Raw genomic sequence first — 25,041 nt, 5'->3', positions numbered from 1 at the left:
GAGACTAACAGATGTATTTGGGCATAAACTTTCGTGAGCTAAAACCTACTTCATCAGATGCATGGAGTGGAAAACACAGTAGGCAGGTCTAAATAAACAGCATATGAAAAGATGGGAGTTTCCTTACCAAGTGTGGGGTCAGTAGGAACCCTCTACTATTACTCACACCTTCTTGTCAACTGTTTGAAATGGGCCACCCTGATTACCACTACAGAAGTGATTTTTCCTCCTGTTGATAATTGCCCTCTTCCACTTTAATTGAATTGTCTCATTAGAACTGACCCCCCACTTGGTAAGGCAACTCCCATCTTTTCATATGCTGTGTATTTATACCTGCCTACTGTATTTTCCACTCCATGCATCTGATGAAGTGGGTTTTAGCCCATGAAAGCTTATGGCCAAATAAATTTGTTAGTCTCTAAGGTGCCACAAGTACTCCTCATTGTTTTTGCTGATACAGACTAACATGGCAACCACTCTGAAACCATCTGTAGAGTTTGTCATGCTAATAAGGTAACTTCTCTTTCATTTCAGTTGTGTAGGATTTCTAAATTGAAATGATGATCTGAACCGGTGCAGGTGACTGTCATTTATATTGATTGGCAGCCTTTCAGACCCCTTGGGATGCTGTTCTTTGACAATGACAGGTTTGATCAATCTAATGTAGTCAGCCCAGTTTAAGGAAAGCAGCATGTTGGCCATTGCACAGTTGCTGTAAAGGCCTGGTTGACTTTGGCACTGTTGCTCTCTCTTTACATACTCCTGTGGTGTTTGAAGAATCTTATAGCAGGGACATATTTGTCTCTTCCCTTACCTCCTTCCTTCCCAAAGTAATACAATGGGTAAAACGTCCCTCCTCTTCCTACCTCTATTGGGAAGTTTCTTTAAGTGTACTGGCTGGTTACCATCTCTTGTGTGCAAGCCCCTCTTGGAAGCCACTTGCTACTGCCTCTCTGGGGAGGTCCATGATGTGCACTTGCTGTACCAACCTGCTGCAGTAGATGATTCTGGCAGTGACATCTGTTGACCTCATGGGTTTGTCAAGGTGTTAGTGGATTCCCTATGCCATCATTGGCCTGAGTCCATCTGTTTAATTGACTAAGTATCTGAGGTCATTCTCCCTCTTGACTAGAAGTATATGGCTGCTGGGGATGCCTGGCCACAAACTCCCCTACATGGGGGGATGGTTTGGAGCTTGTGGCTAACATCCGAGGCTGGGGATTTGTTTTGAAGACACCTTTTTTGCCAGTTTATCTGATACTTCAGGTGTTCATGAATGGCTGTTGGGTGTTTTGAGTTGGTGTGGCTTCCTAGTTTATTACCTTATAATGTATTTGCTTGGTTTATATCGAGGCATGTGAAGCCCTAAGTGGTAAGGGTGCTTTTTGGTCATTCTGATTTGAAGTCTGCTTAATTACTAGTCTTCTCATTGTTCAGATAGCTTTCAGGGCATTCATGGGAGAGAGTAAGGAGGTTTGTATAAAGTTAGGGAGCTATCTGAAAACTAACTTGTTCAGGCACTAGTTCGATACATCTAATTAAAGGGGTTTGTAAATCAGTGTTAGTTTGCAGTAATGGGCACTGTAACTTTCACTGATAAAAATGAAAATGTATTTAATGTTCTGAGGAGGGCAGGGTGGGCAAGTAAGTTTCCAGAGCTGTGTCACCCCGTTGCTGGTGGTGTTTAGCCACATCTTCCAAATCTCATGTTTTCCTGCAGTTTTGTACCCTAGCTGGGAGGAGGTCTTTTTGTTAGCATGTGTAGTGAAACCCTCCATCAAGCTGAAGTCTCTGGCCCATCTCTCAGGGCGGAATTTGAGCAATATGTTAGGAGCAGCAACTCCAGCCGGTACCAGACAGGAGTCTGTCGGGATGGTGTTCAGACCTCAGAATGTTGCTTCTGAGGTCAAAAGGACTCCAACTTACATTGTTGCCTCTGTCCCCCAAAACACTCCCCTCGTTTTGTTTCCCCCCAGGTGCATTTTGTAGAACTAATAAATGTGTGTGTGGTGACCCAGCTTGGCTAGGCTATGTTAACTGTGAGGAGAGGCAAACCACAACAAAAGGGATAACTTGAAATTTTTATAACTTTCTAAGGCAAGACCCCAAACTTGTATCAGGAGCATAGATAATATAGAACATTACCAAAGGCTTACTACTTATGATATTAAACTATAGGTTACCAACTCGTTAACCTTTTGTGTGATTGGACATGCTGTGCAGTTAGTACCAAATGCATTGTTGTTAACAAGAACAAGAGATTACAATAGACTGTCACTTCAGAGAAGAAACTCTTCCTCTCCTTGACTCTCAGTCCAGCTCCACGCTTGCTGTCCTGTTCTTTTCCTCTCTTTGGCTTGAAGTGCTCCTTGGATTCGATGTTCCTGTGGCTGTACCTCTTTCTACCGAGTTTATCCACAAGTGGGGTTTCTTTGCCTTGTGGGCCCTCACTTGTCCATTAGGCACCTTTGAACTGTATTCCTTCAACAGGTGTTTGAACAGTCATTTTCTCTGCTCACTCACTTTAGGTCCTTTGTGGGTGGGCTTTTCATTTACTGTTTTCAGGATCTGTTTTCATCTAACACAGCTTTCTGTTCAATTCCCTTTTTCACCAATGATATTTCCTTTCAGTTTTTCCCCCTGACTCTCTGTCTCTGGTAAGTCTGTAGATTTTATTTCCCTCTGCTGCCTTTCGCCAGTAGTACCTGCTTCTCCTGACTTGAAACCATTCCTATTTTCCTCTTTCTCCCTTCCCAATCTCCTCCTGCTTTTATTGTCCTGTTCTCTCATCACCTCACCTCCTGCCCAGGCTCCCGTTCATCTGCTAGCTCAGCATTGAGATTCTTCTCCTTTTCTAACAGCTGTTTTTCCCCAACTGCCCCTTCGGGTGGATCCCGAGCCCCCTCCCCAACTCAAGCTGCCCTCTCGTTGGCTGTCTCTCTCCCCAGGACAGCATTCTGTGCTGTTGCATCACAGCTGCAGCAGGTGGTAGTGCCCGGGTGAAGGTTACTACCTGTGGGGCTCTTCAGAGAATGTCTCCTTATCCCCGGCTTTTGTGGAGGGTGGATTGGTATGGCTGCGTTCCGGGACTTCCAACAAAATGGTTTGTGATTCACTGGGCTAGCATCCAGACCCATTGTGTGTGTATCCCATGCACGGAGTGATCATGTAGGTTATAACACTGTCTCCATTATTATGAGCACAATGAGTCTCTCTTCTTGGGACAGCTTCTTCCTGAGTGTGTCTCTGGTCTCTCCCCCTTAAGGCAAGACCATCCTGACCTCAACTTTATATTCCCATGCCCTACAGGGGAGTGGAGTAGAATCATAGAACTGGAAGGGAACTCAAGAGGTCATCTAGTCCAGTCCCCTGCACTCAAGGCAGGACTAAGTATTTTCTAGACCAGTGCTTCTCAAGCTATCTGATGTGGGGGACCGGCAATGTTTTTTTTCCAATGTGCGCGCAGACTGGCAGCCGATAACGTTCCACAGACCACCACTGTGAGTAGCACTGATCTAGACCATCCCTGACAGGTGTTTGTCCAACCTGCTCTTAAAAAGCCCCAATGATGGCGATCCCACAGCCTCCCTAGGCAATTTATTCCAGTGCTTAACCGCTCTGACAATTAGGAGGTTTTTTCTAATTTCCAACCTAAACCGCTCTTGCTGCAGTTTTAGCCCATTGCTTCTTAGAACCATAGAATATCAGGGTTGGAAGAGACCTCGGGAGATCATCTAGTCCAACCCTCTGCTCAAAGCAGGACCAGCACCAACTAAATCATCCCAGCCAGGGCTTTGTCAAGCCGGGCCTTAAAAACCTCTAAGGATGGAGATTCCACCACCTCTCCAGGTAACCCATCCACTGCTTCCCTACCCTCCTAGTGAAATAATGTTTCCTAATATCCAACCTAGACCTCCCCCACTGCAACTTGAGACCATTGCTCCTTGTTTTGTCATCTGCCACTGCTGAGAACAGCCGAGCTCCACCCTCTTTGGAACCCCCTTCAAGTTATTGAAGGCTGCTATCAAATACCTCTGACTTTTCTCTTCTGCAGACTAAACAAGCCCAGTTCCCTCAGCCTCTCCTCGTAAGTCATGTGCACCAGCCCCCTGATCAGAGGTTAATAAGAATAATTTTTTTCCCTCCTTCTTGTAACAACCTTTTATGTCCTTGAAAATTATCATGTCCTCTCTGTCTTCTCTTCTCCAGACTAAACAAACCCAATTTTTTCAATCTTCCCTCATAGGTCATGTTTTCTAGACCTTTAATCATTTTTGTTGCGCTTCTCTGGACTTTCTCCAGTTTGTCCACATCTTTCCAGAAATGTGGCACCAAATACTCCAGTTGAGGCCTCATCAGCGCAGAGTAGAGTGGAAGAATTACTTCTCGTGTCTTGCTTACAATACTCCTGCTAATACATCCCAGAATGATGTTTGCTTTTTTTGCAACAGCGTTACACTGTTGACTCATATTTAGCTTGTGATCCACTATGACCCCCATATCTCTTTCCACAGTACTCGTTCCTAGACAGTCATTTCCCATTTTATAAATGTGCAACTGATTGTTCCTTCCTAAGTGGAGTACTTTGCATTTGTCCTTATTGAATTTCATCCTATTTACTTCAGACCATTTCTCCAGTTTGTCCAGATCATTTTGAATTTTAATCCTATCCTCTAAAGCACTTGCAAGTACTGGGCTGAAGATACAGAAAAAAGATGCCAGAGCTCAGAGGCACCATTTCTCAGGGGAGTGTGCAGTTTGTCTCCATTAGAAATTCATGGACACTTCCTTGCATGAAAGTTAACACACAATTACTTTTAACTGGAAAAAATTACAGCACCAAGTGGAAATGAAATCTTTGTTCTATCTAATCATATGTGATGCTCACCTTGGTAGTATCTGAGTGTCTCTCGGGTAATTAAAAAGTAACAAATAATTACAAAAAAATCTTCAAAAATCTTCTCTCCCTTCCCTGCTTGTAGTTATTGAGGGAAGCTAAGGGCATGGCTACACTTGCAGATGTAGAGTGCTGTGAGTTAAAGCTGCCGTCGGAGAACTCAGTAGGGAAAGCGCTGCAGTGTGTTTACACTGTCAGCTGCAAATGCACTGGAGTGGCCACATTTGCAGTACTTGCAGCGGTATTGAGAGTGGTGCATTATGGGCAGCTATCCCACAGAGCACCTCTTCCCATTCTGGTGCTGTGGCTTGTGGGAAGGGGGGAAAGGGGTGCAGGGCATTCTGGGTCCTGTCCTAACGTCCCATGATGCATCACTTCGCATCCCAGCAATCCCTGTTCTTCTGTCCACATTTGGCGCCATCTTTCAGTGCTTTTTGTACTGCGTGCGCTGTCTTCCCTTTCAGTCTGTGGGAATGGATCCTGAAGTGCTGAGGAATATGCTGATGGGTCTCGCTAGCATGTCACAAATGGCAGTCGAGTTACTCCTTAAGCTACAAACTGACAGTGAGGAGCCAGACAATGATGTCGACTCGCATAATGCATACGACACGAGATTGCTTGTGGCATTCATGGTCATGCTCACCGCAGTGGAACACCACTTTTGAGCTCGGGAAACAAGCATTGAGTGGTGGGATCACATCGTCATGCAAGTCTGGGATGACAAGCAGTGGCTGAAGAACTTTCAGACGAGAAAATCCACTTTCATGGGACTGTGTGCTGAGCTCACCCCCACGCTGTGGCGCAAGGATACAAGATTGAGAGCTTCCCTGCCTGTGGAGAAGCGGGTGGCTATTGCAGTTTTGAAGCTGGCAACTCCAGACAGCTACCGATTGGTCGCTAACCAGTTTGGAGTGGGAAAGTCGACTGTTGGAATCGTGTTGATGGAAGTTTCCAGGGCCATTAATTGCATCCTGCTCAGAAGAACCATGACTCTGGGTAACGTGCATGACATTGTGTCTGGCTTTGCACAAATTCTCTAACTGTGGAGGGGTGATGGATGGGACGCATATTCCAATTCTGGCACCAGCCCATCTAGCCTCCGAGTACGTTAATCAGAAGGGGTATTTCTCTTTGGTTCTCCAGGTGCTTGTGGATCACTGTTTCATTGACATGAACGCAGGCTGGTCCGGAAAAGTGCATGATGCATGCATCTTTTGGAACACAGGCTTGTTCAGGAAGCTGCAAGCCAGGTCTTTCTTCCTAGACCAGATGATCACTGTAGGGGAAATAGAAATGCCCATTGTGATCCTTGGAGACCCCGCTTACCCTTTAATGCCCTGGCTCATGAAACCCAGCAGGAAGGAGCGGTTCAACAACAGGCTGAGTCGGTGCAGAATGACTGGAGTGTGCTTTTGGCCTTTTAAAGGGCCACTGGCACCATCTGTATGGGAAGCTGGACCTGGCCGATGACAACATCCCCACGGTTATATCCACGTGCTGTACCCTCCATAACATATTTGAAGGGAAGGGTGAAAGATTCACTCAGGCATGGAACTTCATGGTTCAACACCTGGAGGCTGAATTTGATCAATCAGAGAGCAGGGCTGTTAGAGGGGCCCAGTGCAGGGTTGCAAGGATTAGGGATGCCTTGAGGGAGCAATTTGAGGCTGAAAGCCACCAGTAATGTTTGGTGCCCTGCACAGGAGTGAAGTGCAGTGATTCCACTGTTAGTAGGAATCTGTGTTTGCTACAGTGACTTGCAGTGCCTGTTGCTTTCCTGGACTAAGGTATCTTTTACTTAATGCAATAATAAAGAATGTTTTCAAAGCCAAAAAATGCATTTATTGAAAAGAAACACAACTCCTTGGGAAACAGAAAGGGCAAGGGGGTGGGTGTAGAATGGTTCAATCACAGATTTGCGTACGTCCTGTTATCATACTCAGCCTTCCTGTCTGGAATGCTGTGCTCCTCACCCCCAAGACCCCGCACCGAACAACTTCCTTCCCAAAATAAAAGCCACTTACTGGGCACCTCCTCTGGTGTTTGTTCTTCCCCAAGCATCGGCCGCGGCAGCTGGCTACCTTCCTCCTGGCTTGAGAACAGCTCCTGGCTGCGTGCATCTAGGGATGCTGGGCTGTCTTCCTCCTCCTCAGCACCCTTGCTCCCATTTTCCTCCTCCTCCTCCTGCCTTGTTGAACTGGGCTCTGAAGTGTCCATGGCGGTCCTCGGAGTGGAGGTTGGGTCACCCCCAAGCATTACATCCAGCTCTTTGTAAAAACGGCAGGTCACGGGGGCAGCACTGGAGCGGCTGTTTGCCTCTCGGGCTTTGAGGTAGGCATTCCACAGCTCCTTCACTTTAATCCTGCACTGCAGTGCATCCCTGTCATGGCCCCTTTCCATCATGTCCCTTGAAAACTGCCCAAAGGTATCATAGTTCCTTTGGCTGGAGCGCAGCTGGGACTGGACAGCTTCCTCCCCCGCCCCCAACACTGATGAGGTCCCGCACCTCGCTATTGCTCCATACTGGGGATCGCCTGGTGCGTGGAGCCATGGTCACCTGGAAAGATTCACTGAGAGCACTCCATGCCTTGCTGAGCAAACAGGAAAGAGATTTTCAAAATTCCCAGAGAATTTAAAGGGTGGGTCTGATGGCTGGTCACCTGAGGGCAGGGCAGTAGAGTTCAAAGTGATGACCAGAGTGGCTAGAACAGGCATTGTGGGACACTTCTGGAGACCAATCAGAGTGCATTAATAGACCAGGGCATCCACACTGGCACCATGGTGCTCCAGCGGGGGTGTAGCAAGCATTCTGCTTCTCCTCGAGGTGGATTACCAGGAGCGCTCCAGCTGCGGAGTCCGGGCGCTCTACGTGCCTTGCCAGTGTGGATGTGTCATGAGTTAGGGCACCCGGGACTGCTTTAATGTGCTCTAACTTGCAAGTGTAGCCATGCACTAAGTCAAAGGGATGGGTATTGTGTTTTTTGAAAGTGCTTCTCTGGATTTCAATGCATAGTTTTTCACTATGAGATTTTTATTTCTCTTTGCAGGAAAATGTCAGCCTCCGTAGAATAAGCTTAGAGACATCTACAACCACAGAAGAATCAAAGTCTCAAAAGGTAGTGCTTAATATTTGTTTTATATATTATTACTTTTCCACTAATAGATGAACCTAATAAATAAAGATACCTATGACCCCTGACACTTGCTTCAGAAAGAAGCCCACCCTATTACCAAACAAGAAACAAATCTATGCAGGTTTTTCATTTGTTCCCCTCTGACGTCACCTATTCCTTTACAGTTCTTTCTCAGAGATTCCTGGAACAGCACTGCTATGCACTGCTTCATATTAGGGGCTAGGAGCAAATGCACAATCTAGCCTTCAGTATGTTGACAGACTTTCCTATTTCCTATGCTTTCCAACTTAACGTCTCCAGGAGCTAAACTAATAATCACTTTTCCCCCATATGGGGGAGAGCTATCATGACTGTCCATTGATAGCTGAAGTATGTTATCTTTTGCAAGATTGGATTTGGCTTCTACTGAGTTAATAAATAACATGTATCTAGAGAAACATTCCCCACCCCTCCCAGTCCTCTGCAGGAGAGTCTAAAGGGATAGGATTTCTCTTAGGAGGATCAGATGAGTGATTTATAAATAGTAATGCATTTTGATGCCTGTCCGGGGCTACTTAGATTGCTTGTTACTTGTTATAGCCTTTCTTGTACTACTGCTTGGCCCCAGCTGGGCTGTATAATACTAATGTTTGATACCCGAAACGAGGAGGGAAATGTGTACTTTCCATCTGAACTGTTTGGTTTCAGAGAGCTTACATTTCCTATATGGAAGGTTACTGTCCTGATGCCAGTGATTTTTACCTCACAGCATGAGCTTCAGGCCCAAGACACTGACCTGCCTTATACCAGGTTTTACAAGAACATGATGTTAGTGTGGGTTCATGTGAGGTTACTTTCCCAGGCAATGTTGGAGCCTATTGTCCTGCCTATGTTCTTCCCACAACTGCATGCCCATTCCAGGGAGGCTCTTCTCTATACGCCCAGAGTCCAACGGTTCTTGGAGCCCTGTTTGGAGAGGACTAAGTCCCCAGGAAAGTCCACTCTGCTCTTTTTCATCTGACACTAGTTTGCTGGCTCATGCTGTTATTGAGAGGACCATGTTACCTGGCTGGCTTGAAACTAAAAGCCAGATGAAGGGTGCCTTGACTGGAGACAAGATTGCACCACGGCGTGCCTTGGAGCTGTTTCCATCTTAGACATTTGCAAAGCAGATGAATGATCCCCTCCCCATGTCTTTCCAATAGTTATTCTTTGAATTCAGTCTCAAGCAGGGAATCCCGCTTTGTACTCTGCTCCTGAGATTGTTTCCAGGTAGGGTTGGAAAATCTCTCCCATTGCCCGCAAAAGCTATGCTTTATTTTGGGATTTGACTGTCAGGGCACTGTCTTTTACATGGGATTTTCTTGCTGTTCATTATCTTTTTCTACAGACTTGAATGTTTTGTCTGGTGTTGGACTTGAAAGTGGTACCTGGCTCCTCTTAAGGGAGATAATGGCGTTAATGTGATATAGAAAAAGCAGAACCAAACCAATTCCTCCCTGCTCGTATCGTTGTCATAGGCATTGCAGCTTTTCTCTCCTTTTTCTTCGGGGACATTCCTTAAGCTTCTTGCTCTGCAGGGGGTCATATCTGTAGAGGTGAGAAAGTTATTTACCTGTATATTTATATTTTTGAAGGTGTCAAGTTACTCGCCACTCCCTTAGAGATGTCCTTTTTCTAAGGTGCTTGTTCCTGGGTACCTTGTTGTTCAGTTTTCTCCCAAAACACGGTTCTGATTCTCTAGAATTAACTCTTCTTGCTGGGAACGTCTCCTCCCATGGGACTGAGGAACTGTTTGGGATGTTTGGAGGGCAGTGTGTGTTTTCATCAGGTGTGGCACGGATCACTACTGCAGGCCTGGCTTACACTCTACCCTGCTCCTGCTGTCCTCTGTGTTAAAACAAAACAAACTTCCAAAGTAGGGGAATTGTGCCGGTCCTATGCTATGCGGTGAGAACCCTACCAGAGTTACAAGGTAAGTAATTATCTCTTACTATGATCTATACACCCTTAAGTAATTTCCAAACTTTGGATTTTTTTTTAAAAACTCTGATAGTTTCCTTGTGCATCTTCTTTAAATGATGGAATACTCATCAACCTTAACTACATCTTAATGACTTTTTTTGGGTATGAAGATGGGTCTGAGAATCTCTTCTAAGCCTTTTTACCCCAAAAGCATCCAAGCTCTGAGTGAAACAATTGATCAGAAGCTCCAAATCACACAGTTCTCTGGTGTTAAGTGAGTTGGGAGATAGTAGAGAGCAATTGGCTCAGTCAGAAGTAGAATCATTATTCCCTTTTGAGCGCGTACATTTCTGCATTCTAAGATGAAATTGTCTTGGTCAGTCTAGCAAAACTGATGTATACCTATTACTCACTCATTGTTATCAGAGTACTTAGTGACAGCTGCAGTTAAAGTACCCTAAGCATTCCATTTTAAAGCTCTTGTTCAGTTGTTAATCTTTCTCTTTTTGAGCTGAAAATTTTCAGGCCTGTTGTCTGGCCAAGGGTTTGGGGCTTTGTTAGTCTTACTTTTGTTTTGTGTTTGGACAGTTTAAGCAAAAATGATTCAGTGACTTAATGCTTTTGCTATCATTATCTTTTAAAGGTGCTGGACCTTTTCAGCACCACTCTGCTCTCTAACTGGGAGTGATGGAAAGTTTGGCAGAGGTTTTCTAAAAATGCTTTTAAAAGCCTTATTGTTGTTTTAATAACTTTTTCCCGGTGTCAAGGTGGGCCATTTCCAGCAGTTGACAAGAACGTGTGAGGAAACGTGGGGGAGGGGGAGGAAATAATCATGGGGAAATAGTTTTACTTTGTGTAATGACACATCCACTCCCAGACAAAGTCAGCCACTTGTGAGTTGGAGAGTAACTGCCAATGCACGACATCTCTGCACGCTCATGCCAGGAAGAGACAATTCGACCAAGGACTCGTGGGCAAATCTTTCTCTTGCACCCAGTGGTGTGGGGATTTATGTTCATGCAGAGTGGGTGGGACTGTGGTTTTTAAAGTCTCATCTTACCAGTACCAAGGAAACTACATGGGATTTGTGGTCCATAACAGAGAAGGAGGAAGGGTTGAGTCTGCCCTGCTGAGGCTTTTCAAATCCTCTGCTTATACAAGCAGATCCTCCCTTGCAAATCTAGGTTTCTCTTAGGGTATGTCTGCACTGCAAAAAACAAAACAAAACCCAGCAGCAGCAATTCCCAGAGCCTGGGTAAACTGATGTATGCTGTGGGGCTAAAAATAGCAGTGTAGACATACCCACGTTGGCCAGCACCTAGGCTCTGAAACCCAGCAAGAGTCTTGGATCCCAGGCTCCAGCCCCAGCGGAAATGTCTACATTACTATTTTTAGCCCCATAGCGCGAGCCTGAGTCAATTGACCTGGGCTCTGAGACTTGCTGCTGCGTTTTTTTGCAGTGTAGATGTACCCTCAGCCTGGGGACACCTGTCTGCAAGCAGAGATGTGGAAGCTCAGTAAGCGGTGCCTTTCCCAGAGGCGTCGTTCACCAGTGTCTCAGCACTGTGCTTCTAGAGGGTCTTTTTCTTTCTCTCGTTCCCCACTCCCTTGTCAGGGGAAAAAGGAAGTGGAAGTGCTGTATGCTTCTCTGCCACTAGCGCTGAAGTCCCTGTGCTCTAGGGGAGGGTTGTGCAGAGAAGGTATTCGCTATCTAGAGCTCTTAAATAACTGGGATACGATCATTATTCAAACTAGGGTGTCATAGACTTCTTTGGCAAGCTCCCTGCGCTCACCAGGGGGCTCCCTGCATCTTTTCATTCTCCCCACAAGTGCCCTCCATTCCTCTATATTTCAGGGACTCCCTGCAAGCCCACCTTCCATCAGCATCTCTGTGCCCCCCCATTTCCCTATCTCCTATACCAGAGTGCTTTTTTCCTCTGCTTGCCACGGGCTCTGTGAATGCAAAGGATTCTATGTTTCCCATGCCCTCCTCCCTCTATACATAGAATCATAGAATATCAGGGTTGGAAGGGACCCCAGAAGGTCATCTAGTCCAACCCCCTGCTCGAAGCAGGACCAATTCCCAGTTAAATCATCCCAGCCAGGGCTTTGTCAAGCCTGACCTTAAAAACCTCTAAGGAAGGAGATTCTACCACCTCCCTAGGTAACGCATTCCAGTGTTTCACCACCCTCTTAGTGAAAAAGTTTTTCCTAATATCCAATCTAAACCTCCCCCACTGCAACTTGAGACCATTACTCCTCGTTCTGTCATCTGCTACCATTGAGAACAGTCTAGAGCCATCCTCTTTGGAACCCCCTTTCAGGTAGTTGAAAGCAGCTATCAAATCCCCCCTCATTCTTCTCTTCTGCAGGCTAAACAATCCCAGCTCCCTCAGCCTCTCCTCATAAGTCATGTGTTCCAGTCCCCTAATCATTTTTGTTGCCCTTCGCTGGACTCTCTCCAATTTATCCACATCCTTCTTGAAGTGTGGGGCCCCAAACTGGACACAGTACTCCAGATGAGGCCTCACCAATGTCGAATAGAGGGGAACGATCACGTCCCTCGATCTGCTTGCTATGCCCCTACTTCTACATCCCAAAATGCCATTGGCCTTCTTGGCAACAAGGGCACACTGCTGACTCATATCCAGCTTCTCGTCCACTGTCACCCCTAGGTCCATACCATTGCCCCATTGTCCTCTCCCCGTGCCAGGGACTCTGTGGTCCCTCATTGCCGCCGCTCCTGCTCCTTTTCCCCGCTGAGCAGACATGCCAGTGTCTCTGTAAGCTGTGCCCCCCCCCCCCATTTTAAACCGTATTGGGACTATGGGCAGAGCTGAGCTGGGGGTGTTGTTATGCTGGAAAACGGCTGCTATCAACTGGATCTTTGTTCTATAGATACTTAAAAACCCAGATGAAGCTGTTGGCTCTCCTGATGAAATGCTGGAAGCTCCATGGGTCTCCTGTGCCTCCCTTCCGATTTGCCGACTTTCACCAAAATCACTAGCATTCTGTCCATTGGTGCCTAGAACATTTCCTGAAACTTTGGAATTGATCTGATGTAGCATTTAAAAGTTACTGCATTACTGACAAATGGAGAAAAGGCAGCAGATTGAGTGTTAGAGCTTGTCTGCACTGCATTACTGTGCACCAGTGACTGTCACGCACTAAGTGGCCTATGTGGACCTTGCTGACATGCACTATAAATTCCTTAGTGTGCTTTAGTGTAGTTCTGGGGTTACGTTAATGTGCACTAGCGAACTTCTAGTGTGCACCAGCAGGGTCCCCAAGGGCCAGTTCCTGTGTGAGAGTTGCTGGTGTGGACTAGAATTTACAACCCTCAGGTGGAGCTTAACACACCATGTAGACAAGAACTTAACCCTCTCAAGCTCAGTCAGTTAGCTGTAGGGGTGGGCAAGAGCAGCTTCTTAGCTGAAGGTGAAGGCATGCTGAGTTGTCTAACCTTACTGGGACGCTCTGTGCTTTTTCATCTGCAGGGATTAGCTCTATAGAATAAGGGCACGTCTACTCTGGAAACATGGCGGGGGGGGGGGGGGTTGTGTATCCACATTTAGTGAACTGCAACAAGTGTTGTGAGAGCAGCGCACTACCGTATCCCACAACTGAGATACTTTAGTCTGGTATCGTTGCAGCCAGACAGCACTGTGATGTTTTGAAACAAGTGCTCAGCGTTCTGGTCAGACAGCCCATGGTGCATTGCTCGGCTGTTGTGCTGTGTGTGTTCTGTTATGTGCACTTTAGTGCTGCGCATTGTGGGACACCTACCAGAAGACAATGGAATTCTGGGACTTGAGGTTAAATAATTTCCATGATTCTTCTTCTTTCATTCCATCCTCCGTCTGGGGTTTGCAAGCCAGTGCCATTTTCAAAGCATTGTCAGGCAGCATGGAGGAAATATTTGCGATTGCTGCAATCCTCATAGTGATGAATATAAACAGGCTGCTGCAAGCATGTCTGAAATCATTGCACAAATTTAGAACCAGAGTGATAAGGGCATCTGAGAAGGTGGATGCTGAAATCAAGTGGAACTATCTCAGTCTTTTCTTGCAGCAGTTTGACTCCATGGAGCGCCACTTTTGGACTTAGTCCACTGGCACTGGCTGGTAGGAAAGGACAGTGCTGCAGACTGGGATGACCAGCCGTGGTGGCAGAATATCAAGATGTCAAAAGCCACTTTCCCAGTGATCTGTGCAGAGCTCTTCCTGGAACTACCGCAGCAGAACACCTATATGAGAGCTGCCCACAGCGTGGAGAAGCATGTGACTATTGCCATCTGGAAGCTTATCACCCATGATTGTTACTGATCAGTAACTAACCAGTTTGATGTTGGTAGATCAACTGGTGGAGCTTTTGTCATGGAAATGTGTGCTACTATCAAGAAGGCTCTGCTGCCTGGGCTTGATTATAGGCTCAGGATCTAACTGATCACCTTATGTGGGGTTGGAAAGGAATTTTCCCAGGTCAGATTGACAGTGACCTTAGGGATTTTTTTACCTTCGTCTGCTGCTTGTTGGTGTGGGTCACTTGGCAGGATTCTCTGCGTATATTTCACTCAATCGTTTCCCTGCCATTAGGGGAGGCTCCAGTGATGGTATGCCTCAGTCCTGTCTATGCTTGCCTGTGGCACATAATAACAGTTCAGTCTCCTGTGAGTGGTAATACTCTGCTCTTATTTTGGTGGTTGGGTTCACTGTGCGGGTGACAGGTGGGGGTGTTCGCCTAGAGGGTCAGACTAGATGATCTAGTGGTCCCTTCTGTCCTAAACTCTGACCCCCAGGTCACAAGACTGGGCACTGCACAGGTGGTTATTAACAGGTCTGCACAGATACAGTTCCCAAATTGGGGCCACCTGCCTATTTTTTACCTCTGGCCCCAGGCCTTGGAGTTCAATAGGAAAGGATATTTCTCCATGGTGCTGCAAGGCCTGGTTGATCACCATGGAAAGTTTACCAATTTTTATGGGTAGGGCTCCGTGTCTGTCATAGAGGTTGCGGAAGTCACAGATTCCATGACTTTCCGGGACTTCTGCTTATGCGGCCCTGGGGTCAGCCCCACTGGCCACTGCTGGAGTGGCTCTGCAGTCAGCTGCTGAGGCAACTGGCCCTGGGGAGCACCTGAGCAGCAGCCGCTGTGGCTGGTGCCAGGGACTGCCTGAGCAGCTGATCCCGGAATGGCCAGAGCAGCTGCTGCTCAGCGGCCCCCGGTACCTGGTGCTGCTGGTCCCAGAGGTGCCCCCCAGCAGTGCGTCCCTCCCTCCCCTGCAAAATTTAGTCAGCGGTATAAATCATGGTCGGGTCACAGGCCGTGAATTTTTGTTTATTGCCCATGACCTGTCCATGACTTTTATTAAAAATACCCATGACTAAATCGTAGCCTTATTTATGCAGGATGGTCTGGAAAGGTTCATGATACTAGGATCTTTATAAAGCCTGGACTGGTTTTTTGCAATGACAAATGGAACTTCTGCACCAGTGGTATTGATGGACATGGTTGGTATCACCATCCATCAGTCATTTAGCTTACCCTCTGCTGCCCTGGCTTATGAAGCCTTTTACTGGACGCTTGGAGGGAGAAAGGAACTGTTTAACCATTCCCTGAGTAGGTGTAGAATGAATGTGGAATGTGCATTTGGAAGGCTGAAAGGTAGATGGAGGATCCTGGGACTGAGGCTGATGACGAGCATCTTTGTCTTAGGATAGATGCTTGCTGTGTCAGGCTGGGTTGATTGAAATCAGTTAATCACAAATTTTAATCAGTTTTTTCATTTGGACTTCAGTTATTTTCTAAAGAGAGGTTTGTTCTCATTGGTTGATCATGTAACCATTAAAACATGTTGATTTACAACTAAATAAGGCCTTTATGCTAGATTTGGTACATCTTTTTGGTGTCTGGGGGTACACTATAATGATATATGTTTGTTTAAGCAATTATGTAGCTTAATATTTTCAGATCCTTATTAATCATACATTTTTAGCATGTTAGAAAGTGGTGAATGATATTGCTTATTTACTAGATAATTAACTTTTTGCTGATGACTTGGGTCAAGCTGCATTAAGATGGTAACTGGCATTTAATTAAAACACAAAACAGCATGTAAAAGTATTTTTATTAAAGCACCTATAAGTGTTTTGGACACAAACTTGTCTTATCAAAATGTTTCACATTTACAGCTATGTGATTTTTTTTTTTAAACAAAGGATTTTTTTATTTAAATTAGACTTTATTTTGTTTGTTTTTTTTCTCAAAATAGCTTATCTTTAGAAAGAAAAATGTATTATAACTTAAAGAGCAAAATAAAAAAAATTCAATTTAAATTAAAAAAAAAATCTATCTCCCCCCCCCCCCCAATTGATTTTTATCCACCCTGTGCTTCGTTTTGCACAACCTATTTGAGATCAAGGGGAAGGGCCTTGCTAATGGATGGGGCCAGGTTGGGAGGCCACTACAAAACAATATAGCTGCTCAGGGGCATAGAGTGGGGGATGCATTTTGCTCAGACCTCAAATCTAGGTGTCACTTGTAAGAGTGAGTGTGTTTTTTGGCATTTGTCAGCATGACTGGCAGCTACCTAAAGAGGGTGCAGTAGATGCAGGCTAGTAATTTTACGGGCACCTCTGCAGGCTGCCATTACTATGGAGGCTATTACCCTGAGGTGTGTTCCTTCTGTTCAAAAAGGCATTGCGCCAATGGGCAAGTTGTGCCCTGCTGCTTTTTGGTGCAGAGCTGGTGCAGGAGTGTAAGGGGAACCACAGCGCTCAGCGCTGCCCAGCTCTCTGCTGAATTAGAGCACCGCTTGTGCAGAAAGTTCTCCTTTTTAACTCGCAGATCAGCAGAAAGTGCACTGCCAAATTAATAGAATTCTGCAGTAATTCAGAGGGTTGAATTCCTTTAAGTTCCTTAAAATAGTTTTCTTTTGGGAAATGGCTGTAGCATGATTTGAGTGATTTAACGCATAACAACTCATGGTTGTGCTAAGTTGAGGACATTCATGAAACTAGGAGCCAGAAACATGATTTTTATACTTTTCTGTATATTCTGCAGCAATAAAAGTGCCTTTCTTCAGGTTAGTCCATACAGTACTGCCATTTTGCATGGGGATGGTGGGGTCAATCGGGTGGGTGAAGACTAGCAAGTGCCTCAGTAGGGGGAGTTCGGCAGTATACAGCAAGCTTAAGTGGTGTTTTTATGTTTGCATATTTATAGAAATAAAGGAATAGAATTTACAGTGTCTGGCATGGCTGTCAGTTTGGGTAGCAGGGGTATGAGGCAGTGGCTTGACAAAGCCCTGGCTGGGATGATTTAATTGGGGATTGGTCCTGCTTTGAGCAGGGGGTTGGACTAGATGACCTCCTGAGGTCCCTTCCAACTCTGATATTCTATGATTAAAAGCCCAGGAGGCAGAGAGAAGGTAGACCAATATGGTAGTGCTCTCATGGTGCCCAGAACTAAGTTGCTTACCCCTTTCCCTATTCAGTTCTGATGTAACATGTAATTTCATATTTACTGGACTTGGTCCCTGCCACAGTTTGGGTCTCTGCATGTGGTTCGGGTTGATTCTGTGGCTGTGATTGGAGGGTTCTGGATCTCTGCGATTGTCTCTGCCCCAGGGATCAAGAGATGACAAGATCCTAGCCTGGAGGATCAATCAGGGAGCCCACAAACACACAGTCCAGCTCCTCACAGTACGAGCAGGATGTTCTGGCTCTCCCAGACTTTCTGTAGTATTTACCAGGTCTGTACTCCAGCCAGAGTGCCTTTGCCTTACCATGGTACTAGAGGCTGTCCTGGACATGCCACCTAGCCTGCATTTGTTACGATAGCAGCTTGTACCCCTGAGCTAAGTGACTGCCATTCAGATATGCCTGATCACTGCCTTCTGGGAAGAGGGGCGTGAAGTCCTGGATCTCAGTATGGTACCAGGGTGAAGAACGAGACTGGACTGCTCAGTAGTCAAGAGGATGACAGGGATGTGTGAACTCCACAAAAGCTGGAGTCTCAAAAGTTAGAACCAGTCTGCCTGCCAGCATTTCAGTGGGATGGGGAGGTGACATTTGGTCAGGATAGCTCCAGAGCAGTACAGGGCACAGAGGTAAACAGACAGGATACCTCCAGTAGCCAGCTAAGCAGCAAGGGATAGCAGTAAGAGGACTTGGCAAGTGGGTTCAGGATGGGGATGCATCCACATCTACTCTGCTGCGGGTAAACTCATCCCACAGCTCAGTGAACCCACTTCCAAAGTGGGGTTAAAATACCAGATGGTTCCCGACAAAAACATTGTGTGGAGGCCAGGCACTGTAAGGCAAAATAACTCACGTGGACCTGCAATGTATGGAGTGTAGACAAGGCCTAAAACAGCTTGTTGCCACCCATGGGAAGGGAAAGTCCGTTGGCCCTGAAAGCAGAAGTATCTGTTAAGCTGTGAAGTCCCTGTTTTCTGGGGGTTTTGCACCTTTCGTTATGCATCATCGTTGCAATGGCGGTCATTGAAGAGCCTAGCCAGAGAGAAACTTTCCCTCTGCCATTGGAGATGCTTTTCTTCTGGATGGATTCCCTCTGACAAGGGAAGTGGTAATGCAGCAGTTCTGACTGCTTTGCTCTGATAGGAGAATCATAGGAGTTGGAGGCAGAAATTCTGGATTGGGTCTAGTGGAAAGCCTGGTGTTTCCCTGTGCCCTGGCAGTGCCCAAATTGCACGTCCCAACAGAGGCTCTGTCGAGTGCGAGCCCCGGCGGTTCCTTAGGGCAAGGTGGAAGCAGAGTTCCTGAGCAGCAGTTGCTCGCTGTGACAGCTTCACTCCAGCAAGCTCCAGTCCTACAGGTGAAGTCAGCCCAGCCATTTGTGGCATCTTCAGTCTTGGTCAGCACCTGGACATTGGTGACTAATTTGAACTGATGTTCGCAGTGTCCAGCGTTGGGGTGAGAATGCATGGAGGCAGATGGTGTGCACTGGGTCACTGGGAGGAAGCAGGTGGGAATTCGAACCGGATTGGTTGATATATTCCATAAATCTCGATGGACGATGCAGGTAACCTTGTGACCAGCTGGATGTCAGGGTGAGCTCCAGAGAAGGAGTTATGTTGATGACTCTCTGCTGTAGAAGAGAGAGGAGGGCTGGTCAGCAAGTTGTAGGGTTGAGTGTTATGGGAGGGAGGATCTCTGATTGCGTGGCTGAGGGGACAGAGTGCAGGGTGTGTTTGGGAGCACAGGGACCTGGTGTTTGGAATTGGGAGCAAGCACTCCTGAGATTTCCTGCAGTCATTGGGGATGAGTGAATAAATGCTGAGGGGTTGTGCGCTGAGTTGAATTTAATCTGCTCCTTTGTCTGAAGAGTTGGTACTTGTCCTAGTCTCCCCTTGGGAGGATTATTGTTGTCCCATTGACAATAGAGGGCAGTCTCACTGCCCAGAGAGACAGAGGCTCCCAACTTACATGGGACTGTGCATGTTACAAGGGTGACTTGAGGAATATGAAGGGAAATCGGCAGGCAGCTGCTGAGGGGAGCACCATGTTATCCAGAATGCAGCACAACCCGAACACAAGGACCCAGAGGCACTAGCTTCCAAAGACAGACATGTGCCAGCATGCAAATGACCTCTGTCCCCTACCCTTTGCTGTTAGGGGTCTGGTTACCTTGCTGGTGTCCTTAGGCTGCTTCTTCCATCACTCTTTCCCTCTCCTCTAGGTTGACTGTTGGCACCAGTAAAACAAAAAACAGGGAACTGAGAGGATGAGCAGTTTTCTCACCCTCTCAGTTCCCTGTTTTTCCCCCCTTCATCCTCTTTCTCCAGTTCCTCATCTTCCTTTTAAAAACAGAAGGTGTAAGTTATAGGGATGCCAACTTTGCTCCCTGCTTAAGGGTTGAAAGTTTCCTCCCCACCTGCCTGCCCCCGAAATGCTACCCAGCACGACCCTCTTCTTGCTCTAGCCCAGTGGTTTTCAAACTTTTTAAGCTACGTACCCCTTTCCAAATAATGTAGTCTACCATGTACCCCCATCTGAGATGGGGTCATAATATACCTGTGGTTAGATTTCCAAGTCTTACTAAATAAAATGTGTTGTCTGGCATTACAGGATTTTTCTTGCGTACCCCTGACAAGAGCTTGTGTATCGCAGTGTTAAAACCACTGCTCTAGCCTGTAATCTCAGGAGCCCCTGAATACAGAAAGAGCAAAGCATTGAAGCGTGATCCTGGGCGTGGCTGTTTCCTGGTGAGGAGAGTGAATGGTAGGAGCTGGCTGGAGGGTGGTTAATTTTTAAACATATTTTTAATGTTATAAAATGATCCAATCCACAGATCCCAAAGTCAGTCCCATTACAAATACACTGCACAGGGTTCTGGCCTGCATTGCTAAGTCAGACGTGAAATACAGCAGAAGGTTTTTATCTGTTTAATTAGATCAGAACTTCATATTTGTTAAATCTAACACAGAATTTAGAGAAGAGGAAGAGACATAACGAGAGAGACAGGAGGAAGTGGAGAAAAATGGAAATAAAATAAGCAGAAAGGAGAGTAGAGGATTAAATTTCACTATCTTCACCTTTTTGCTAAAGGAATCTGCAGAAGCACAGTGCATGCTGTGAGTTTGTATCCCTTATCAGAGTGTGCCTTCCTTGTCTTGTACAGAGATGCAAGGTTCCAGGCCTGTTGAACCCATTCGGACAACAAAGGAGAGTGGAGATTTTACCCTCTCCTTCAAATAACTGATTGAGCAGCTGGCCCAAAAACTGAACGAGCATCTGATTATCTGTTATGTTCCTCAGAGTTCAAATACCCAAGATACAAGACTCCAAAGTACTTGGTACTAAAAAGACAATTATCTTTTCCGCCCCAGCGTAACACAGAAGAAGTGATCAGTGCTGAGATAACAGAGTTTGTGAAGCAGGGTGTCCTATTGAATGAAGTGACTCTAATATCTGTCAGAGATGTAACTTGCATCTTACTTATTTTCACTAGTACTAGTACCTGGTGTCATTATCTTATGTTAAGCCTTAATGAATGTGTTAAAATGAAATAAACTGTATAAAAGACTTAAGGAGAAATCCTTGTCCTGTTGAAGTTGATGAAAAGTACATTAACTTCAGGAGCCCTGGGATTTCAGCCCTGGAGATCAGTGCCTCTGATTGGAGAAGGTGTGACAGTTCCTTTTCCCATTTAATCATAAAGTTTTCTTTATCAGACAAAGAAGATGGAGAAATTGCACTATTCTGAGGTTTGTTTCTTAAAGAGGGTTTGCTCAGAGAGAGAGAACTCTGTCAAACTTGTAACTTTAACTTCAGGTGGAGTAAGGAAGCTCCTCATCTGACAACAAAAGAAGATCTGGCATGTTTCATTGGTGTGTTGTCTCTAGGAGAGACATGGATTTTTGTCTTTATTACAAAAACAGCCAAGCATATTTAAAAAAAAAAAAAAATTAAACTCCACCTCTGTTCCCATCACCCAAGTTAAAAAGGACAACATGTGAATTAGACCAGACGAGTATGAAGAGGATGGATTACCTATAGCATTAAATTTGGCACACATCCATCCTGGTTAAACCTGTGTCACACCACTGGTGTGGATAGGGAGCAGGCACTTGATACAAACTTGCTTCCTGGTCTGCATCAACCAAACTTATTCTGTTTCCACTCCACAACAGGCTGATTTCTAAGGCGCTGTAAAAACACAGAACAAAAAGATAGTCCCTGCTGTCTTTAGCTTACAATCTATGCCCTTCTTAGGTTAGCCAAACCTAGTAATGTTTTGGGATCACTATAGGGCACATGATCCACTTGTAGAGACTTTATTTTTTCTTTTTACTTTTTCTGTCTGAGTGTATGTTCTTTCAGAAACAATTTGTATGGACTTTCGATGTAACATTGCCGTAGTAGGATCCTGTTTTTTAAGGGGCAGCATGATAGTACACTTTTAGATCTGGCAAAGAAAATCCACAACGTTCAAAACATTTAGGCAACAAATTTAAGCTCATCTGAATCCCCTTCCTTGCTCAGATAAAATTAGTAGTGAGTTTATTAATGAAATTAAACCTGTGTGCGGAGACAGCAATGGAAATCGTTCCAAACAGATGCTAGTTAAAACTGGCTTGGAGGTTCAGATACAGAAATGGGGGTGACCTGAGTGTCTTAACAGGTTCCCCTTATACCCAGAGCTTTCTTCAAGTGTTGGTTAGGGTTAGAGAAGAACACTAGGATAAATTCTCAGACTCTAATGTGGCTGTTATCCATTACAGTCTGGGTCAGTGGCTAGCATGGACAGCAATGGCAACAGTGTGATGCCATGAAAAGTCACAGAGCAAGAGAACAGTACCAAGGCTTGTGATTTATCACATCGTGCCTGTTCCTATCCTGAGAGGTTGATCCCAAAACCAGTTTCCAGGTGTAGCCATCGGAACGGTCAGCTGTGTCAACTTGGCTAACGCTGGTGTGACTGTACCGCTGTAGTGTCAGGGAGTAATGTAGTCTCTTCCTTAGAACCTCCATAGTAATAAGGGAAGCCAGGGTTCAAAGATTTTATAAAAATTTGTGACTTACTCACTGGATTAATTGTGGTTGTTTGATTTCAGTGTCAGCATTTCAGAGAATGGAGTAGGTGACTCCAGAACCTCTTTCCTCATCAGTACATCTGGGTATATTAATTTTGGCCACGAAAGCTATTATATTTTTCAGGACTTGGTATGTCAGAGTAACACAAAGTTAAGAAGTTAAAACCTCCTTTTAAAAAACTATCTGTATATGTAAAATACATACACACGCACCCATAATATGTAAAAACTCTTCTGGGGGTCTTTGGGTACTTTCGGCCATGCATTAATTGCACATTTTGTGCACATTTACACCATTAACTAACAGTGTGTTCACTTTGTTGCTGCAAAAGAAAAATAGCTCTTAGAAATTTTTGAGTGAATTTGTTCATTTAAGATTCCTTTGTACTTGTGGTAGCACCAGAGCTCCAGTCATCGACTAGGGCCCTGTTGTGCTAGGCACTCCAGAAACCATAGGTGCTGAAACTAAGGGTGCTGGGGGTGCTCCCTCACCCCCTGGCTTGAAGTGGTTTCCATGAAACATAGGGTTTGGTTCAGTGGCTCTCAGCACCCCCACTATACAAATTGTTCCAGCACCCCTGCGACAAACACAACAAAAAGATGGTCCCAGCCCCAAACAGCTTTCAGTCTGTACCTCTCTGAGGTTAGCCAAACCTAGTAATGTTTAAGGAACGCTATAGCACAGAACAAATTGTAGAGATGTAATTTTTCTTTCAGACAAGTTGGATTAACTTTCCATGCAACATTACCTTAACAGAATCTCATAAAATCTGGTCTGATACTGCACCACTGTTTTTGTTTTACAGACATTTTTTCCAAGAATCCAGTATCGCTGCTTTACACAGTATTACTAGCCAAAATTCATGAGTCAGGCCCTAAAAATCATTACATTTTAAAAACTATTTTTTTTGTTTTTAGGGTTTTTTTTCTTTACCTTCTGGTTTCTGGACCTTTAGGGTCACTCAGGTCACATTTTTAGGCTTTTTTTACTGCAACCACAAGGACCAGTACTACTTAATAAAACTTGCGATTCTCACATCATCACGGGAAGTCAAGAACCGGGGTTTGTATTAAAACACCAAATATTGCAAGACTCATAATAAATCATGAGTGTTTACACCCAAGGCTACTGTGTAAGTAAATTATTACAGTGCCAAGAGGATCTGCCTCTTAGTTTCTGTAGGTCTGAAAAGTGGATTTCAGTGCTTGTCAGTACAGTGTTAGAAACGTTTCATGGGTAGAGCTCTCTGGAGACCTAGGATTGTCTAGAAATCAAGTATCAGGAGTGCCTGGCTGAGAAAACAAGTTCTTTGCAAGGAGTATTGTTCTTCCTCTGAAACCAAGTAGACCTAAATCCATGATATTGCTTTTTATTGTCCTGGACACTTTCATGTCTTCCTGTTGAGGTGCAGATGATGATGGCTTAGTGCTATACCAGATATATGCAGTTCCTCCATCAAGGAGCGGGCAGTCTGAATGGCTAGGCCTTTTTTTACCGGAGGATGTAAGTTTTGGCTGTTGGGTGAGCCTGATGTGAGGACCCTTTCCCTGCTTTTCAAACATCCAGCGTCTGTCCTTGGTTTCTGTGGCTCTGGACCCTGGACTTCAGAAAAGCAGACTTTGACTCCCTCAGAGAACTGATGGCCAGGATCCCCTGGGAGAATAACATGAGGGGGAAGGGAGTCCAGGAGAGCTGGCTGCATTTTAAAGAATCCTTATTGAGGTTGCAGGAACAAACCATCCTGATGTGTAGAAAGAATAGTAAAGATGGCAGGCGATGAGCTTGGCTTAACAGTGAAATCCTTGCAGATCTTAAACACAAAAAAGAAGCTTGCAAGAAGTGGAAACTTGGACAGCTGACTAGGGAGGAGTATAAAGATATTACCCAGGCATGCAGGAGTGAAATCAGGAAGGCCAAATCACAATTGGAGTTGCAACTAGCAAGGGATGTTAAGAAGGGTTTCTACAGGTATGTTAACAAGAAGGTGGCCAGGGAAAGTGTGAGCCCCTTACTGAATGGGAGAGGCAACCTGGTGATAGAGGATGTGGAAAAAGCTAATGTACTCAATGGGTTTTTGGGGTTTTTTTTGCCTTTGTCTTCATGAACAAGGTCAGTTCCCAGACTGCTGCACTGGGCAGCACAGCATGGGGAGGAGGTCACCAGCCCTCTGAAGAAAGAAGTGGTTCAGGACTATTTAAAAAAGCTGGACAAGCACAAGTCCATGGGGCCAGATGCACTGCATCCAAGGGTGCTAAAGGAGTTGGCGGATGTGATTCCAGAGTCACTGGCCATTATCTTTGAAAACTCAGGGCGATCGGGGAGGTCCCAGACTGGAAAAAGGCAAATATAGTGTCCATGTTTAAAAAAGGGAAGAAAGAGAACCTGGGAAACTACAGACCAGTCAGCCTCACCTCAGTCCCTAGCAAAATCATGGAGCAAGTCCCCAAGGAATCCATTCTGAAGCACTTGGAGGAGAGGAAGGTGATCAGGAACAGTCAACATGGAT

General features: G+C 45.5%; 1 protein-coding gene across 2 annotated transcripts in view; it reads left to right on the top strand.

Annotated features, from left to right (window-relative positions):
• MTMR4 (myotubularin related protein 4) overlaps positions 1-25,041 on the top strand; it is a 124,299-nt gene that overhangs the window by 4,706 nt on the left and 94,552 nt on the right. Inside the window, exons 1-2 of one of the 2 annotated variants that reach the window (XM_084650789.1) lie at positions 3,811-3,849; positions 7,945-8,013. In XM_084650789.1, the coding sequence (XP_084506915.1) occupies positions 3,826-3,849; positions 7,945-8,013 (93 nt within the window). In that variant the 5' untranslated portion in view covers positions 3,811-3,825. Of the gene's footprint in view, positions 1-3,810; positions 3,850-7,944; positions 8,014-25,041 lie in introns of those variants that run through there. The other variant, XM_084650791.1, reaches the window with a different exon arrangement.

This window comes from Lepidochelys olivacea, assembly GCF_965140295.1.
Source record: "Lepidochelys olivacea isolate rLepOli2 genome assembly, chromosome: 17".
Lineage (NCBI taxonomy): Eukaryota > Metazoa > Chordata > Testudines > Cheloniidae > Lepidochelys > Lepidochelys olivacea.
The sequence above is the reverse complement of the archived record's forward strand: the minus strand, read 5'-3'. Positions and strand labels throughout refer to the sequence as shown.